Raw genomic sequence first — 20,257 nt, forward strand, 5'->3', positions numbered from 1 at the left:
CTAAAGCAATGTTGAAAGATGGCAAAAAGTTCCACCAGGAATGACCCAATATCAAATTTAGAGTAAAACATTTTTTTCCCTGTTTTGACCCATGTGACCATAATTCCTCACCCCTGAAGCATGAACTCGGGGGTCAAATCAAAGAATCGTTACCTATTTCACAGTTCCCACAATATTGATTGCATATACAAAGTTTCATATAAAAATGTGCTTGTAATAGGATTTTTTTTTTTTTGTATACAACATCGATGCTCGTGTAAGAGCTAACATCAATCACAAAAAAAACAAACGGACACACAAAACATACAATAAAGGGAGCGGGAGACAAGATGGGGAGAGAGAGGGATGCACACAAGTACAACAGCAGAGAATAGGGACAACGGGAGATCTGTGGGAGGGAGAGGGTTTGGGGGGAAGAGGCATGGGAAGGGGGCGGGGGTGGAGGAGGTATAAAACACATGGACACTGCTAGAACTTTCAGGAAATAAGTCGGTATTTCAAAAAAAGTGGATCTGTGGTGAATTACCAAGGGTCGAAGAGATCAAGGTTTTGGATGGGGGAGATAAGAGATGGTGGTGAACAGCTGTTTTAAAAACCTGGAGGGAGGAGTGGGATTGAAGAGAGTGGGGGAGTTTGTTCCAGAGGTGGGAGAAAAGAGGAATGAAGGAGTGAAGGTGAGCAGAGAGTGTTGATTTTGGCAGTTTAACCATAAGAGGGTTGCTGGCAGATCTTGTGCGACCTATAGGAATATTTGGGGGACAGAGCACAGAGAGCTGGGGGAACAAGGCCGGAGAGGAGTCGGTAGAAGACAGAAAGACCACCAACCTGCCTGCGGTGAGTGAGTGAAAGGCCCTCGGAGATAGCTTCATCGCGGGAGATTCCAATGATTCTGAAAGCTTTGGTTTCAACAGCGTGAAGCCGAGCTAGGTGTGAGGCAGGAGCACCGGCCCAGAGGGGGGAACAGTATTCCATTGAGCTGCGGATGAAGTTTGACCCATGTGACCATAATTCCTCCCCCCCTTGAGGCATAAACTCGGGGGTCAAATCAAAGAACCGTTACCTATTTCACACATCCCCCAATATTGATTGCATATACAAAGTTTCATTTTAAAATGTGCTTGTAATTGCATTTTGCAGTATTTGACCTTTTGACCCCACTCCAGGAGGCAGGGTCAAAAATGACACTGCTCTCGCACCTTCTTACCATGTGGTTATCATTATTACCAAGTTTGATGAATTTCTGCTCAACCATTCAGGAGATAGTGTGACAGACAGACAGACAGACAGACAAACAGACAGACAGACGGAGCCGATTACAATATCCCCTCTATTTTTTTCAAAAAAGGCCAAGTCTGGCATTTGAGAACATGTGTATACTTGTCATGGTATTTAAATCTTTACAAGCAATCGTTTACGCACAGTCTATTCAATGATATTGCACATTATGACATCCACATTTGTTGAAAATTTGCTGTTGCATGCAAAATCAGCTGTTGTATGCAAAATGCTTACATTGTCGCCATAATTTGCTATTTGCTGCTATACGTACTACTAGTCAGTGGCGTGATGATTTCTTCCACTTTTTTTTTTTTGAACAATAAACAGATATTCTTCATTGGAGATCAAGCAGCTCAAAGAGTGAGTGACTACTTTGTCAATCTAAATGTCAGACATTACATTTGTTTATTCCAAACACAATATAAGGGTCGTACTGTCTTTGTGTCAGTGCAGGTTGCGTATGAAACATGGAAATGATTGGGCAGCAATCGGGGCAGCCCTCGGTCGCAGTGCATCATCGGTAAAGGATCGCTGTCGACTCATGAAGGACACGTGTAACACAGGTCTTACCTTTTTCTCTACTTTTTGCGACTCCTTGCTTCCTAGCAATGGTCCTGCCACTCTTGGCCATACCTTTGTCTCTCAAAGCCCCACCTTCTCCTTATAGACCACACTGTCATTCCTCTAGTGCACAATCCATCCTTTCTGGTCATACCCTCACCTTTTCTGGCCATGATTCTATCTCTCCAGCTAAAACCCCATCCAGTGTAACTGTATTATCTTCTTCCTCCATCACTCTCTTTTATTTGATACACTTTACAGCAGCAGCTAGGATTCCTATTATTAGCCCCCGTTGGACATAGTCCGAAATGGGGGCTTATGGATTTGGTCTCTTCCATCTGTCCATCCGTCCTTCCATCCACAACCATATCTCGGAGATGTATTGACCAATTTTGTTCATACTTATGCACGTCATCCATGGCACAAAGACAATACTTGACAGTATACATATGCACGTCGTTTTTTTCCAGATCAGATCCAAGATGGCCGACTGGCGGCCATTTTGTTACTTAAATGTGTCTCCAATAATTTCTCGGACATGCACAGACCAATTTTGTTCAAAGGTGGCACAAGCACAGCACATGGTGACATATACTTGCACTTCACTTTATCTTGCAATTTATCAAAGATGGCCGACCGGCGGCCATTTTTAGTTGTAAAAAACCCGATATTGACCACGTCCTCAATCATTTATCGGACATGCATTTACCGATCTTGTTCAAATTTGGCACACAGATAATGAATGATGGGTTACATATGCACATCATTTTTTTCGAGATCAGATTAAAGATGGCCGACTGGCGGCCATTTTGTTACTTAAACGTGTCCCCATCCATTTCTCATTCATGCATAAACCAATTTTCTTCAATCTTGGCACAAAGACAATGTATGAGTGTGCATATGCAGAAGATTCTGTTTTGTAATCCGAGCAAAGATGGCCGACTGACAGCCTTTAAAAATGACTAAGCACGGGGGCTATGACATTTTACGTCTTTTTCTTCTTGTTTGAACTCATCTTTGTAGCTTAGGATCTGTATAAACAGGCTTGAATTAAGCTGTGAGCCGGGTTTGTGTCCAACAGGCAAGTGGGCGGTGGAGGAAGAACGGCGCCTGGCAAGTGTGGTTCATGAGATGACCGGTACTCCTCCAGGCACGACTGTCACCCAGGGTGTGTGCTGGGCCGAGGTGGCTGAGCAAGTGAGAACGAGATCAGAGAAGCAATGTCGCTCCAAATGGCTCAATTACCTCAACTGGAAGCAAAGTGGAGGGCGGGAGTGGAATAAAGATGATGATGTTAACCTCATTTTGAGGTGGGCCCCATAAAATTTTAATTGTTTTTTTATTGAAATCTTTGACAACACCAAATCAGCACAAATATTATACTTGCATGTGGCGTCATGGTGACCTGAGTAGCCTTGAGAGTGTTGAGAGTGTTGGGAATTTCTCGATTGCATGCCCACCTTGTGTCTTCATCTCACTCACCTTACCCTGCCCAGTGCTTGCTTCTCAAAACAATGATCATTGACTCCATGAAATGCTTTTGTTACTTGTGTGATTTTTGTTTCCTTTATTTTGATGGTCATCAGTCATCACCATTGTCATAATGGTTTATCTGCACAATCAGGATAGCCGAGCTGCAGCCCAGTGAAGAGTCACAGATCAGCTGGGAGAAGCTGGCAGCAGGGTGGTCCAGTGTTCGTTCCCCGCAGTGGCTTCATAGCAAATGGTGGTCGCTAAAGCGCCAGGTGACCAACCATCAGCAGCTTGCCTTCCCCGGTATGTGAACTTCCTTTCTGTCTTCAAGTTCCTCTTTTGTAATGCAGAGTTTGACCCTCAGGAAGAGCTGATGACAGAGCATGAGAGATCATTACAGTAGCATCAGGGGAGAAGAAAGCAGGTGGATATCAAACTATCTAACAAACTAACAGCTTGGTTTAACAAGACTCGGTGGCTTAATGGTTAGAGCAACTCCTCGGAGTCTAGGTCAGCAGTTTGAACCCCGGCTAAGTCATACCAAAGACTAAAAGTGGTACTCGCTGCTTCCTTGCTTGACATTCGGAATTTAAAAAGGATAGACCATGGAGAAACAACCATATGTTGACAACCACAGCACAGGTTTTGATGTGCCTTTGGCCTCCTGCATTGAAGTTCCTTGTAAGGGGACTCATTATTTATTTATTTATTATTATAATGGTCAATGTGAGTGATGTGATGTGATGTCATCCTGTGATTGATGCTGTGAAGAGGAACAGGTTGAGATGGTTTGGTCATGTGTTGAGGAAGGATGAAAGTGACTGGTTGAGAAGAGTGATGGAAATGAATGTAGAAGGGAGCAGAGGACGGGGAAGACCGAGAAAGACTTGGCGAAAGATTGTGGAAGAAGAAATGCGGGCAAGGGGGTTAACAAGGAGAGATGCAGAAAATAGGGCAAAATGGAGAAGATTGTCATGGGGACCGCAAGGCTAACCCCCGCTCTAGCAGGGAAAATGGCCTTAAAATGCATGTTGTTGTTGTTGTTGTTGTTATAATGGTCAAATAGCTTGGTTGGGCTCAAACAAACAGGATGAGTATAAAAATGTATGGGAAGAAGGAGGGGTGAAGTCACCTGGAGGAGTACAGGTCATGAGTGTGAATTGATGATGACATGAGATTGTGGTGGATCACCGTTTTAAAAAGACTGGAGAGAGGAACATGACCGGACAAACTCTGAAAGGCGGTTCCATGATTGAGAAAAGATTGGGACAAAGCGTATAAGGGAGCAGTTAACCTAGATTTGAGCAAGGTAACAAGCCTCTATCTACAAACTGTTTTACTTTATTGCTGTAGCTCTCACCTTATTTTAATTATTATTAAGTCCTCCATCGTCATGGGGTAGGGGGGGTGGAGCATCTTGACCTCCGCTACCGAAGGTGGGCGAAGGTTATGTTTTCACCCCTGTCTGTCTGTTTGTCTGTGAACAGGATATCTCAAAAAGTTGCGGACAAGTCATGACAAAACGTGGTGGATGTGCTGGTCAGATGACAAAAACAAGCCGATTCGATTTTGGTTCAGGTCAGGATCCAGATCCGGCCTATCAGTTTGATCCAAAACTTAAACAGTTCAGCCTGATGGAGGTTTGCGCTCTACCGAGTGCCATTCTAATTTTATAATGGCTACACCTGGGGGATTTAACGATTTGGAGCGGGGGACGAAATTGAGACAATAAAAAGTGAGAAAAGGAAGAGAAGGGAGAACATTAGGAGAGAGAAAGGAGAGTTTGAGAATGTGGATGGAGTGAGGAGAGGAGAAAAAGGTTCGAGAACAGATTGGAGTTGGTGAAGGGACATATGGTACATGAAGCACAAAATGGGTTGGAGGAGGGAGGGAGTAATGAAGGATTTCGTCTTATGCGTATACACAACTACATGGCCCCCTTTCTCCTGGCTCTTTAATATTCAATATCTGATTGCAAAATTCACCCATCAAATCCATCCATGCTTCGAAGCACCATGATATTATAATGTGTCTTTTGTGTTGCAGACCTTTTGGAGTTTCTGGAGAGCTCCCATGTGCCAGTATTGCGACAGGCGGCTCGGCGTGCGGCTGCAGTGGCTCCGGGTGGTCCTGTAACGACCCCGTTCTCTTCATCAGAACCCGCACATGTGGCACCATCAGCGCTGCGCCTCAAAGGGTGCAGACTGGAAGGTTCACCTGCCTTGCCACAGACCAGCCTCGCAACGCTACAGATTCCTGTTCACATAACACAAGCTGGTACGAGTCGCTACCATCTAGGATAGGTTAGAAAAATCAACCTTTTCTCCTTAAAAAGCCTTAAATAACCATTTATGGGTTGGAGGAGGGAGGGAGGTGGGCCTTGACATCGAGGCTTCTTTGTTGTTGAAATGTCAGAGGTTTATGCGCATGATCAAGTGTAGCCGGTCATGTCTCAACATGCAAACTAAACAAAAGTCAAATTTTTCAGTGGAATTTTAATGTCAGGGATAGACTCATGCCATATATGCCTATACAACAACAACAACAACAACAACAACAGGCATTTTAAGACCATTTTCCCTGCTAGAGCAGGGGTTAGCCTTGCGGTCCCCATGACAATCTTCTCCATTTTGCCCTATTTTCTGCATCTCCCCCTGTTAACCCCCTTGCCCGCATTTCTTCTTCCACCACCTTTAGCCAAGTCTTTCTCGGTCTTCCCCGTCCTCTACTTCCTTCTACATTCATTTCCATCACTCTTCTCAACCAGTCACTTTCATCCTTCCTCAACACATGACCAAACCATCTCAACCTGTTCCTCTTCACAGCATCAATCACAGGCTCTATTCCCATCATCTTTCGCAATTCATCATTTGTCTTCCTCTCTCTCAACGATACTCCGCACATCCACACAAATTCAAATAGGAGCACACAATTCCGTGAGGGATCCAGGGAATGCCATTTGTCACTGTGGAAGCTTCGATCGCTATCCATGTGAAGCAACGTTTCATTTCCTGCCGTGATAATGTCTGCTCAGCTATAATAAGGATGAACAAATGCAAATGAAGAGCTATTAGCTCTGTAGCATCTGCTTGCTGTTCTCAGGCGATTCCACAGATGGAGAGACTCTCACAATCAACGGATCTACACTGCAGGCCTTTGAAATTGTTCCGGTACGTTTGGTTGTCTTTGGGATATCGGAATTCAAAAACCTTATTGATATGTGTGTCTCTGTGCTTAATGTAGAGCAGGAAATCTTTTAAGCACTGAATACTGTATTATATGAAGAAATAGATTTGACATTTTCAAATACACATTGGTTTCGGTTATATTAACCATTCACACACCAATGGTAAATAAAACAAGTGTTTTAACACAGGTTTCCTTACGTGACATCAGTGGTGCCTGATTGTCAATAAGAAAAGAGAAAATAGTGTATTTTGAACTGAAAAATGTGCTATATTATTGGAGGTTGGTTGGAGATGTCTTTAAAAAAAACAGTAATCTGATTGTCTAAAATAGCTTTTTATCTCCGCTGCCCATGGTGGACAGAGGTTATGTTTTCACCCCTGTTTGTCTGTCAGTGAGGAAAATACCTCAAAAATTATGGACGGGTTCAGCCAAACTTGTTGGACAGGTTGGGTGTTTGACCTGGACGAATTGATTATATTTTGGTGAAGATCCGGATACGATAATTTTAAAAATAGTTCTTCATCATTGAGAGATATGTTCCAAAAGCAATATATATTGTAACGATTTTGAGAAGTGTGTAACGATTTTGGGAAGTGTGTAACGAATTTGGAGGAAGTGTAACGAATGTGAAAACGTTACAATGTGAACGTTACGAACGTACGGTACCACCCTGTTAATGTAAATAATGGTCGCAGTCAGCGTCCTAGTTAATTGCATGGAATATACACGCAGGTCACGATATATCTTTTAAATAGTGTATTTCCTTATTCCATGTAGGCTAAGTATGTGTTTTCCCACTAGATTGACTTTGCATTGTATCAAACAAAATAAGCATAGGCCCTTCCAGTTTCCCCAAAACCTCCCTTCCAATTGCCTTCTGCATTTTGGCTGGTTTTCTTCAAACCACCATTGGCCACGAGGTAAGGTTGGGGAAGAAAGGCGTGTCTCCACCTCGTCGTAAGAGGGAAGGAGTGAACCAGCCCTAACAGCCAATCAACACCGCGGTGAGTGACCCGGTAGGCGGGCCCTCGGAGTCGGCGGCTTGATTTCGCTGGAGGTGATAAAAGCGACTGCAGGGGACTGCTTTACCGGTTGACTGGAGAGGAGATGAGATGAGAGATGACTGGAGATGAGCTGGAGCCTGGAGATGACCCTGGGAGAGGAGCAAAGAGGCTGCACCAAAGAGAGGCGGTGAGATGCGAAACGCTCCAAGCCAAAGAGGAGAGGTACTCGGAAAGGAAACCAGCTTTGGAGAGACGCGCTGAAAGGAGGGAGACGGCTCCACCAGGAAGAAGAGGAGCAGGTGTGCCGAGCCAGCGAGTGACGTCTACAGCAGCGGATACGCGACGGAGGATTTTCCCGCCAAAAACCGCGAGGAATTGAGAGCTGCTACCTCCGGCCTGGCCTCCCTCTCCAGCAATCTACCTCAAGCCCTACCTGCCTGCAATATCCCCCCGTGTAAGTGTGAACGTCGTCTGTCCTACTCGTTGTCTTGGGGTTAAGTAAAAATGAATAGGGTAAGTTAAGGATTCGCTGTGTCACTGTTTCTTCCATCCTTTGCTTGTGTGTGTATAATAAATCTGTTCTTCCTCCGTATTCTTCTTCTTCTTTTTCATTCTCTTGCGATCGCTTTAGAGATTTCCCGATTGAATATCCGTGGGGCGATCTGGTCAACGTCGGGTGAAATCGGGTTTTAATCGGGGAGTAACTGTTCGGACGCGGTTAAATACACCACCGCTCGGTCAATATAACATCTAAAAGCCGCGTCTGTAACAATTGGTGTCGAGGAGTTGGATTCGAACCTGGGACTAAATTTGTTAGGCCCAAATTTTGGAACACCAATTGTACTATTAGAGTAACAATTGGTGTCGAGGAGGGAGATCGGACCCGAAGCGCGCTTAACGCGCTCAAAATTACAAGCTGCCGAAATTTATTTTGTTTTATAAAGCAAAACCCGAATTTTGAGATCGCGCCATGGACAATCAAGGCGATCGGATGTCGGTGGGAGAGATAGACAGGGTGGAATCGACCCAGGACCTCGGGGAAATGTATGTGGAGGAAAGGAAGGAGGAGAAAAATGGCAATGTGGTTGCGGAGGTTTCAGACGCACAAAATGGCGCCCTCGCGCACGTGGTTGAGGAGGCCACGGTCGCGGAACCAATGAGCGCGACCCAAATGCAAGCCTTCATGACCCAATTCATGGTGGAAATGCAGAAAAATAACGATAGTGAGAAAATGGAAAGCAGAAAAATGGGGGCCCTTATGGACAGGCTAGAAGCCAAAATGGGACAAATGGGGAACCGGATGGATGCTCAGGGTGAGCGATTGGAGGGCCAAATGGGGGTAATGGGAAACCAAATGGGGGTAATGAGGGACGAAGCGAGGGGTACCAGTGAGGGGTTAGACAATAATTTTGAGGAGTTAGACAAGAAATTTGGGAAGTTAGACAATAATTTTGAGGAGTTAGACAAGAAATTTGGGAAGTTAGACAATAATTTTGAGGGGTTAGACAACGGGATAAAAGAAGTGAAAAATGGGTTAATGGGGGTAGAAAATAGAATGGCTGCCCAGGAGAATCAGATAGAGGGAGTGAAAAATGGGTTAGAGGGGTTAGAAAACAGTATGGAAGGCAAATTGAGGGACATGAGGGACCAAGCGGAAAGGGAAGTTAAACAAATGGAGCAGCAGATAGAGGGGGTCAGAATGGGGGTAGAAACCAAACTGGATGCTCACAGGGAGGAAATGGAGCAGATGAGGGTGGCATCTGGGCAGGAGATGCAAGTGATGGGAGAGGAGATCAGAAAAGGGGTAAGTGAGGAGGTTTCGGGGCTGCGCGAGGAGGTAAAGCGAGGCGAAAAGCGTATAGAGAAAGAGGTGAGAAATAATACGGCAAAGTTACAGGGGGGAATAGAAGATCTGACGGAGGAGGTGGAGCAGCTGACAGAGGGACAAACTAAGTTAGTGGAGCAGGTTCAAAAGAACACTGCGGTACTAGGAGGGTTAAAGGCGACACAAAAAGAAATTAAAAACGAATTAATAGCGACGCAGAGGCAATGTCAGATGGTACGGGAGGAACTGACAATGAGGGTGGAGGAGGTGACAGAGATAATGGAGACAAAGGACCGGCAGGTGAGGATGCACATAGAGACGGTCACGGTAGCCTTAGAGGACGAACTTGAGGGGACGCACCGAGAAATAAAAGAGGTTAAACAAAAACTAGAGGAAGTGGGAGAAGAGGTGAGTGAAATTAAGAAGGGACGGACAGAAACTAAGAGGGAGATAAAGGAGGAAGTCATGGAATATGTACAAGGTCTGTGTTCAAATCATGATGTGATGCTCACTAACCAAATAAAAAGTTTGCAGGTGGCAAAGGAGGTGCGGAGACAAGGTACGGAGGTGAGTGGCAATGTATATGATGTGAGGAAAGCTTCAGTCGGCTTGGGGATTGGTTTGGATCCGGGTGTTCGTGAGAGGCCGTTGGTGAAGTGTGCGACAGGTCTGGTGTGCGAAAAAAGAGGTGTGCGAGAATGTCCGACCATGGGGTGTGTGAGGAAAAAGTGCACGCCGAGGAGTGAGTGTGCCGTCAAGAGTGAGTTGGTCGAAGCGCGTGTGCGAGGGAGCACAGGGAAGCGCGGTGTGGTGAGTGTTACGGAGGAAGTAACGAAAAAGTGTGCGCGGGAGGATGCGCGAGAAAGGTGTGTAACGGACGGGTGCATGGGGAAAGCGCATGCTGTCAAGAGTAAGGGAGAATGCATGCCTGTGGTGAGTGTTACGGAGGAAGTAACGAAGAAGTGTGCGCGGGAGGATGCGCGAGAAAGGTGTGTAACGGACAGGTGCATGGGGAAAGCGCATGCTGTCAAGAGTAAGGGTGAGTGCGCGACCGAGAGTGGAGGTGAGAGTAGTGAGAGTGAAACGGAGCGTGAGTTGGTTGTGGCAGGTGAGCGAGGATGTACACCTGGAATAGAAGGATGCACACCTGGAATGGTAGAGCGTGAGTGGGAATGCACGCTGGAATTAGTAGTGAGACACGTGGTTGGGTGTGCGGGTGAGAGCACACCTGTGATTGTCACAAAGGAGGTGACCGAGAAAGGGGCGCGAAGAGGTGTATTGGTGAGGTGTGCGAGCAACGAATGTGTGCCAAAGTGTTCGGTGGTCAGGTGTGTGACCAAGTCGGTGAGCGGAATGAGTGTACCGAGGTGTGAAAGAAAAGGTACGAGGAGAATGGGAACGGCTGCATGTATGAGCAAGAAAGAGGTAGCGTATGCATGTAGGCCTGCAGGTGAAGCGTCGACGGTAACCGGGTTAAAGGTTAGGTCGACTTTTAGCCGGATCGGGCCCTCGGTGCGTGCCGGTCTTCGCGTGCCGCGAGAACCAGCGGAGATCCGAGCCACGGCGGGTTCGAAAGGACCGCCGTGCGCGATCCACGCTGGGCCTCGCGTGGAGCGGCCGCGTCCGGGCTCCACAAGGCGGAGCGGGCAGCTCGATAGGAAGGGTCGTCATGGCGACCACTTTCTATTGAGACGTGCCGGCAGGTCGAGATCGGGACATTGGATGGCTCCACGCCGAAGTGGTGCATGGGATCTCGGCCCGGGTAAGCCTCCGTCCCTGCCCCGAATGCGGGACGTATCCAGCCGCTGGCACAAAACGACCCGCGTTCATTGCTCGGCTGTACGAAGCCGGGCTGTAGATGTGAATTGGCGCACCGAGAGGATGTAATAAGTAGACGGGTGATGTGAATTGGCGCACCGAGAGGATGTAATAAGTAGACGGGTGATGGTGATAGTGATAGTGATTTAAAACGAAATTTAGAAAAGTGAATAGAATTGGCAGTAAATGGAAAATTTTTGAATTGTTGGATTTGGACGAACAAAATTGATAGTGAAAGACCCCCGCTGTGGTGGGATGGCAACTCTGTCATCCCTCACAAGGTGGGGGCAAAGGAGCACTAGCTTAGGGGGTGTATGGCAGTGGAAAACTAGCCCGGGTGGGTTAGGATATGGTGTGTAGGGATCTAGAAGAGATTGACATTAGGTGACGTTAAGGTTAGTTAGTGACTGATACCTGTAGTGGGGACACAGGTAGATTAGTATGGATGATAATGACGTGGGAGCGCAATAGTTTAAAGGGACGACTGGGAAGCGCAAGTTTCAGAGGGGAGTAGTTAGCTGAGATGATGCCGTGTGTGTGAGGATTGAACAGGTGAGAATGGAACAGGTGTGATTGCACAGGTGTGCAACTGAACAGGTGTGTGGAGCAGTGTATGAGGGAGTAGTGGTGATTGCGTGTTGTGTTGACCAAATGGTCCAGGAAGAAAGGAGGGTGCAGGTGGCACCAGGTATGATTGCACAGGTGTGCAACGACAGGTGAATGAAGAACAGGTGTATGTGGCTGTATGGAATAAATGGTATGGAGTAGTGAAATGGATGGTCGTGGAGTGAGAATGGTGGAAATTGTGGAGTGGAGTGGATGGTGCGAAGGTGTGAATGGGGGAAGAGTGGACCCCCATCGCGGATACCCGGGGCGGGTAGTGTAAGTGTTAGGTAGAGGGTACAGGTAAATTGTGGTTGGATATTGGCATCTGTGGTGCGGGTGACAGAATGGTATGTGGATGGGTGCGTTGGTGTTGTGGAAATGGCTGGGCGTGTAGCCTGTTAGTGTGTGTAGTTGGTTTGGGCACTCCACCACTGTGAGGATGTCGGCCAGGTGAGGCCGCAGGTGGGCTCTGGGAGCCGATAGTAGTTGTTGTGGATGGGGCCCGAGGATCCGGAGGACGGACCCGGGTAGCCCAGTGCCAGAGGGCACCAAGGGGTGACAGAGCCAGGAGAGGGGCTGTCCCCAGTTAGTTAGGTTGGGGTGAGGAGCTAGGTAAGCTCGGGTGGCAACTACAGTGGTGGAGGTGTGCAGGTGGGTAGACCTGTTGGGAGAGGTACACGTCGCAGCCCAGAAATTGTGCTAGAGCACCGGGAGATGAATCGGGGGAGTGAGACCCCAAATTGAGGAGCACCACAGTTTGGCCAATGGGAATTGGTTATTAGAACCCATAGTGTAAGTTAGCCAATGGATTGGCAGGGAAAGACCCCGGGTAGTGTAAAGTGTGTTAAAGTCATTTAGAGGATAGTTAGGATGAAGGATCTCCTCGCACCATCTGCATCCACTCACCTGAGGTGACAGGTACTCCACACCATGCCATGTTTTGATTATTTTTTATGATGCAAATGTTTGGATTGTGAGACGCATCATGACGTGGGTGTGACATTGTGCGTAATTCCATCTCTCCCTCCTTATGAGGATTGATGATGAATTGGTGATGGCAAATTTTGAAGTAAAGGGATTGTGGAGACGAATTTGGTATAGGGGAAATATGGGGAAGACGTGACAGTAGTGACGAATTTGTAAATGTGTAGATTTTTGTACATATGGGGTGAGAACAAGGGTAGGCTAGGTGACAGGGTGGTGACGTACGGTAGGGACGAGCTTTCTCACTTCGGCCTCCGTACGCATTTCACCTTGCATTGCCTTATTGACGTGTACCCTTGTGACCTTACCCCTCGCTCAATTGTCTTTCTTTTGTCTCCCACATGACCTGTGCGCCATTGGGTGCCGATGGGAGCGTGCGTGAGGTGGCCATTGTGCGCCCGAGATTCCCAGAACCAGCATGCATTGCGTTGATGTACCACTTTATGGACCGCTGTTCTGCGGCCAAGTACCACTTGATGGACCCCAGGTTCTGGGGCAGGGCACCTCTGTTGGAAACCGGCCATAGTGGCCAGGGAATCTTGCTTGCGGACCTCGGTAAGGTGGCACCTATGCCAAAGAGGTGGACCACCCTTAGTTGGCCCCTGAGGCCCTAAATAAAAATGGACACAAGTTGTGCTTTTTATTATGTCCAAATAGGCCGCATGAAGCCTGAAGACGTCGGGAAGAACATCGGCCCAGCAGAGAAAGAGAAGACCACCACCAGTTGTTTTGTTGTGTTTATTATGAACCATGGTGACCGCACCGGATGGTGCTTTTGGGTGCTTTGTGGTGTTTGGGTGCTTTTGGGTGCTTTGGTGGTATTGGTACTGGTGCATCGATGCAATGCGTGCTGTCTCCTCCCTCCCAACAGGAATTTCTTTTTCTTGTTCCCTAAAAAGAAAAAAAAAAAAAAGAGAAAAACACAGGTCCTGGGTTGCGTTGTAAATAAGAAATCACGTCATTGTAAATAATGCTCCCCACCGTAAATGTATAGTTTGAGAATAATCCCGTAATTCGGTTAGCTGTGGGTTTGAGTCTGTTAGACAGGATGCAATGCAATAGGGGGACATACTTATTTGTGTTTTAAAATTGTCACACTCAGGGTCAGGTTAATTGTAGAGGGAATTACACCTACGTGCCACACTAAGTTAGTTCAATAGGTCCGAGGACGGACCTGAAGAAAGGGGGGTGCAGTGTAACGATTTTGAGAAGTGTGTAACGATTTTGGGAAGTGTGTAACGAATTTGGAGGAAGTGTAACGAATGTGAAAACGTTACAATGTGAACGTTACGAACGTACGGTACCACCCTGTTAATGTAAATAATGGTCGCAGTCAGCGTCCTAGTTAATTGCATGGAATATACACGCAGGTCACGATATATCTTTTAAATAGTGTATTTCCTTATTCCATGTAGGCTAAGTATGTGTTTTCCCACTAGATTGACTTTGCATTGTATCAAACAAAATAAGCATAGGCCCTTCCAGTTTCCCCAAAACCTCCCTTCCAATTGCCTTCTGCATTTTGGCTGGTTTTCTTCAAACCACCATTGGCCACGAGGTAAGGTTGGGGAAGAAAGGCGTGTCTCCACCTCGTCGTAAGAGGGAAGGAGTGAACCAGCCCTAACAGCCAATCAACACCGCGGTGAGTGACCCGGTAGGCGGGCCCTCGGAGTCGGCGGCTTGATTTCGCTGGAGGTGATAAAAGCGACTGCAGGGGACTGCTTTACCGGTTGACTGGAGAGGAGATGAGATGAGAGATGACTGGAGATGAGCTGGAGCCTGGAGATGACCCTGGGAGAGGAGCAAAGAGGCTGCACCAAAGAGAGGCGGTGAGATGCGAAACGCTCCAAGCCAAAGAGGAGAGGTACTCGGAAAGGAAACCAGCTTTGGAGAGACGCGCTGAAAGGAGGGAGACGGCTCCACCAGGAAGAAGAGGAGCAGGTGTGCCGAGCCAGCGAGTGACGTCTACAGCAGCGGATACGCGACGGAGGATTTTCCCGCCAAAAACCGCGAGGAATTGAGAGCTGCTACCTCCGGCCTGGCCTCCCTCTCCAGCAATCTACCTCAAGCCCTACCTGCCTGCAATATCCCCCCGTGTAAGTGTGAACGTCGTCTGTCCTACTCGTTGTCTTGGGGTTAAGTAAAAATGAATAGGGTAAGTTAAGGATTCGCTGTGTCACTGTTTCTTCCATCCTTTGCTTGTGTGTGTATAATAAATCTGTTCTTCCTCCGTATTCTTCTTCTTCTTTTTCATTCTCTTGCGATCGCTTTAGAGATTTCCCGATTGAATATCCGTGGGGCGATCTGGTCAACGTCGGGTGAAATCGGGTTTTAATCGGGGAGTAACTGTTCGGACGCGGTTAAATACACCACCGCTCGGTCAATATAACATCTAAAAGCCGCGTCTGTAACAATATATTGTTACGGTTCTCCGCCGCCCTTCTTACCCTTACCAAGGGGGGATTAATCCCCTTGTTCTTTCTGGGCTTGGCGGAACCGAGAGACTTGAAACGCCTCTTCCGGGCAAAACGCAAGGTAGGGTTTCGGGACCAAGTCTCGCTCGTACCTAAATCCCTGCTCCACCACGGAAGCGAGGAAGCAAGCCTCGCACGAGCCACGTGTGATCTGGGTACACCGAGCGGATTGAGTACCACGTGGTCCGTGCAGTTTTAGGTAGTGGAACCCGATTCGAGCGGTTCTATTCGTACCACGCTTAGCCAATGAGGAAATCACAGGAACGATCGAATGGAAAAGGAAGAACACAGGTTTAATTATTATTCCCACACGTATGTACAATGATCGGGAAGCAGAGACACAGAGCAGCACTTAGTCAGTCTTACCTTACGCCCAGACTCGGGCCCATCACACTCACACAGGGAATTGCAGGCAGGTTGATGTTCAGCCAAACGCGCCGACGTGGTCATCCAGGAACGGCCCCGTCCGGCTCTCCACGGTCCCAGCACGTCCCGCGAAGATGGCAAGCAGGCGGTGGAAGGAACCTCGTAGCGCGTCTCCCGAACAAAAGGCAGCCGATGAGGTAGGACGGAAAATACGCATCTCTCATCGCGCGGCTGGCGGTTACACAGCCGTTATCACTCGTGTGACTTAATGCACTGTACGCGGCTCGGCCTCCAGCTCAACTGAGCGTCACTTTATAATAGCGCGTATTCCGGTTCATGCGCGTTTTCCCCCACTCGCTTATCTCTCAATTCCTGCTCATCAACGAGTCCTCTCATCAGTCCTTCAGTTCATCAGCCAGTCCTCCCGCACTAGTCCTCTCGGGCAGTCCTCCCACGCTAGTCCCTTGTTCAACGAGAGTCCTCCCACGCTAGACCTCCTGGGGGCTTTGCGCGATGGGTTATATAGATACGCCCCGAACCTTCTTGAACCCTCTCGAACCTTCCAACCACACCCTGTGACGCAGTGCTGCCGCCACAACCTCTGAGCCCTGATTGGTGGGTCGTGCTTACCGTCAGCTCCTCTGCCGCCCTCATTCGGCTCCGCTCCGACCCTCCTAGGCCTGCCTCGTGTTAATTCGCCCAAAATGAACCAAAGTCAGTGCAAAGGGGCATGAGGCTAGGGAGGCTGGAGAGTCAGTAGAAGTAGGACCTATTCTCCTGACTTTACTCAACGCAGAACTAACATAGGAAAAGGACTAAGCTCACAAATACTAAGAAATAACTACACTATCGCGAGGCTACATGTTGCTTGTGTGACTAACTATGAGGGGGAAATTTTAACCTTTATTATACTGACTGTACAAAACTCAAAACCGCAACAATATATATATATATATATATATATATATATATATATATGTGTGTGTGTGTGTGTGTGTGTCACTGTGTGCATGTGACAACAATATCCCAAGCACTCCACAAGTCTGGCCTGTTCGGTAAGGTGGCAATAAGGAAGCCATTACACAAAAAGCCCACCTTGAGTCCTGTTTAAGGTATGCAAAAACAACACTCCAGAGATTCTGAAGCCATGTGGCAAAACGTTTTGTGGTCTGACGAAATCAAGATGGAACTTTTTGGCCTAAATGCAATACGTTACGTTTGGCGCAAACCCAACACAGCATATCACCCAAAGAACACCATCCCGACTGTGAAGCATGGTGGTGGCAGCATCATGTTATGGGGATGTTTGTCATCAGCAGGGACTGGGGTACTTGTCAGGGTAGAAGGGAAAATGGATGGAGCGAAACACAGAAAAATCCTGGAGCAAAACCTGCTGCCCTCTGCAATAAAGCTGACATTAGGACAGAAGTTCACCTTTCAACATGACAATGACCCGAAGCACACAGACAAAGCTACACTGGAGTGGCTAATGAACAAAAACATAAATGTCCTTGAGTGGCCCAGTCAGAACTCCGAACTAAATCCAATCGAAAATCTGTGGCATGACTTGAAGATTGCTGTCCATCAACACTCCCCACACAACTTGACTGAGCTTGAACAGTTTTGTACAGAAGAATGGGCAAATATTGCCCAATCAAGGTGTGCAATGTTGGTAGAGACCTACCCCAACAGACTCACAGCTGTCACCCTCCCCCTCCCCACCCTCTCCTTCACCTTCACCGTCTCCCCCTTACTCCTCCTCTCCCCCTTCCAACAGCAAGAGACGTGACGACAATTGGTCCACAAGCGACGGATAGGCTCTTCTAGTTATGTACTACTGTAACCTGTAACGTTATTATGCACTTCCCTAAACATGGGCTGGCAGGATACTTTAGACTTAGAGGTACGCACACTCGCCTCTGAGCTGTCTAGCCTTGGTTTGACTCCCGGCCCAACTATAAACCCCATCCTGGTGCTTCACAGGCAGAGTGATTCATCAATGTCCCTCGGACAATGGATGTACGTTAAACGGGCGTCCCGTCTGCCAGCGTCAATTGTTAAACGTAAAAGGTCCAACGGTGTCCTTTGCAAAGAATAGGCGAGTTATCGCAGGCATCCTGGATAAATTCACAATTTCTCCTCTAACCTACAGGGGGCACTGCATCAGCGGCACAGCCGTGCACTCAGCATAGTATTGCTACCAGCAGCCATGTGTTGCATACAAAAGGAAAGGAGCCAAAATTGATATTTTGAACAATGCCAAAATTGATATTTTGAACAATGCCAAAATTGATATTTCGAACAATGCCAAAATTGATATTTTGAACAATGCCAAAATTGATATTTTGAACAATGCCAAAATTGATATTTTGAACAATGCCAAAATTGATATTTCGAACAATGCCAAAATTGATATTTAAAACAATGCCAAAATTGATATTTCAAACAATGCCAAAATTGATATTTCAAACAATGCCAAAATTGATATTACGTACAATGCCAAAATTGATATTTCGAACAATGCCAAAATTGATATTTCAAACAATGCCAAAATTGATATTTCAAACAATGCCAAAATTGATATTTCGAACAATGCCAAAATTGAAATTTCAAACAATGCCAAAATTGATATTTCGAACAATGCCAAAATTGATATTTCCAACAATGCCAAAATTGATATTTTGAGTAATGCCAAAATTAATATTTCGAACAATGCCAAAATTAATATTTCGAACAATGCCAAAATTTATATTTTGAACAATGCCAAAATTGATATTTTGAACAATGCCAAAATTGATATTTCGAACAATGCCAAAATTGATATTTCGAACAATGCCAAAATTGACATCTTGTACAATGCCAAAATTGATATTTTGAACAATGCCAAAATTGATATTTTGAACAATGCCAAAATTGATATTTCGAACAATGCCAAAATTGATATTTTGAACAATGCCAAAATTGATATTTTGAACAATGCCAAAATTGATATTTTGAACAATGCCAAAATTGATATTTCGAACAATGCCAAAATTGATATTTAAAACAATGCCAAAATTGATATTTCAAACAATGCCAAAATTGATATTTCAAACAATGCCAAAATTGATATTACGTACAATGCCAAAATTGATATTTCGAACAATGGCAAAATTGATATTTTGAACAATGCCAAAATTGATATTTCGAACAATGCCAAAATTGATATTTCGAACAATGGCAAAATTGATATTTTGAACAATGCCAAAATTGATATTTCGAACAATGCCAAAATTGATATTTAAAACAATGCCAAAAATTGATATTTAAAACAATGCCAAAATTCATATTTCGAACAATGCCAAAATTGATATTTCGAACAATGCCAAAATTGTGTTGTGAGATGCTGGAGACCTTTGTAGTTGTAATCTTACTGCTTCTACCATTGTGGACAATTTACACTTGTCTTAATCACAACTTTACACATTGTGAGGTCAGCTGATGTATTTCAAGGCAGTGCTGTGTTACTTTGCCATTTTTGTTTGTCGAGTTTTAGCACGTGTGCTTTTCCCTTAGTCCTTTCATCTGCAACCCATGGCGACTCTTGGCACACTGCTCCTCCAGACGAGCTCTTCTCAGTCCTTGCCCCTCACCCTTGCACCGGGATCCTCATCCGCCCTTTCAACTGGGCCTTCTGCAGGCAGCCAACAAATCCTGGTGCACACCATTCCAGTAAGAGAAAGAAATTCTTCAACAGTCCCTGTTTGCTATTCATCATTCCATCACTTATTCATTCTGTCTCATTCTCTCTATTCTCGGCTTCTCTTCCCCGATAGGCATATTTGCATTTACTTCAAGTATTTTCACACATTTTCAGCCTTTGTTTTCAAGCTTTACTCTTTTTGAAATGTCCAAACCCCCTAAATAGCCCTCAGTTTATTATATGTCATTTGCTCAAAATATCCTTCACGTTTTGTGGTGTCAGGTTTCAGATAGACTCTTGAAAGTGTCAAAAGCTCATGGAGGAGCTTGTACGTAAATTACATGTATGTGGAATATGAACTTGGGATACCATCATCGTGAGCTGTCCGTTCAAATCTCTCACTCTCTCTCCCTCGGTCTCTCATATATCCTTGCAGTGCTTCACAATCTAACCCCTTCCTCGATGTGTTTTTCCATGTGCAGTCGGATACTGTGATGCATGAGCACCCTGAAGTGGAAATGCCAATAAGTCAGTCTAGCATAATCATTCACACTCTGCCATCACATGCAAGCACGGTAACCACAACCGGACCCACCAGGCATCTGAGCATCGATCCACAACCACATGGCCAGCCTACAGATGCTCACGTCAAACAAAGCATTGCACCAGGTATCAAAGCAGATGTTGTAGCAAGTGGTGACCCAGGCCTTGAAAGAGACAATCTCGACACAAACGGCTTGGAGACAGTTGGCCTTGAGCCGAGTGAGATGGACCTCGGGCCTAATGGCGAGGTCCAGCATGAACTTGGCCCTGGTACATCTGATTTGGGTGCTGATGGAAATGACACTGCAGATATCATTGATGATGCAGCGCATTATGTGGCTGAGGTGTGTGGTCTTGCACATTCATGTCCCTGCACCCCAACTTTAAAAAAAATGTTGTAACTGCGTACCCAAAGCAATGTGTTCAAATGATGTTTAAGAAGCAGTTATTTCCC

The 20,257-nt window shown here is 46.2% G+C and overlaps 1 protein-coding gene across 1 annotated transcript in view; it reads left to right on the forward strand.

Moving 5' to 3' along the window:
• DMTF1 (cyclin D binding myb like transcription factor 1) overlaps positions 1–20,257 on the forward strand; it is a 62,350-nt gene that overhangs the window by 31,995 nt on the left and 10,098 nt on the right. Inside the window, exons 8-15 of the mRNA XM_078776790.1 lie at positions 1,606–1,638; positions 1,732–1,841; positions 2,921–3,149; positions 3,464–3,615; positions 5,359–5,589; positions 6,415–6,482; positions 19,134–19,289; positions 19,743–20,147. Coding sequence (XP_078632916.1) covers positions 1,606–1,638; positions 1,732–1,841; positions 2,921–3,149; positions 3,464–3,615; positions 5,359–5,589; positions 6,415–6,482; positions 19,134–19,289; positions 19,743–20,147 — 1,384 coding nt within the window. The remainder of the gene's footprint in view (positions 1–1,605; positions 1,639–1,731; positions 1,842–2,920; positions 3,150–3,463; positions 3,616–5,358; positions 5,590–6,414; positions 6,483–19,133; positions 19,290–19,742; positions 20,148–20,257) is intronic.

Source organism: Myxine glutinosa, chromosome 4 (genome assembly GCF_964187855.1).
Source record: "Myxine glutinosa chromosome 4, kmMyxGlut1.1, whole genome shotgun sequence".
In the NCBI taxonomy this organism is placed as follows: Eukaryota; Metazoa; Chordata; class Myxini; order Myxiniformes; family Myxinidae; genus Myxine; species Myxine glutinosa.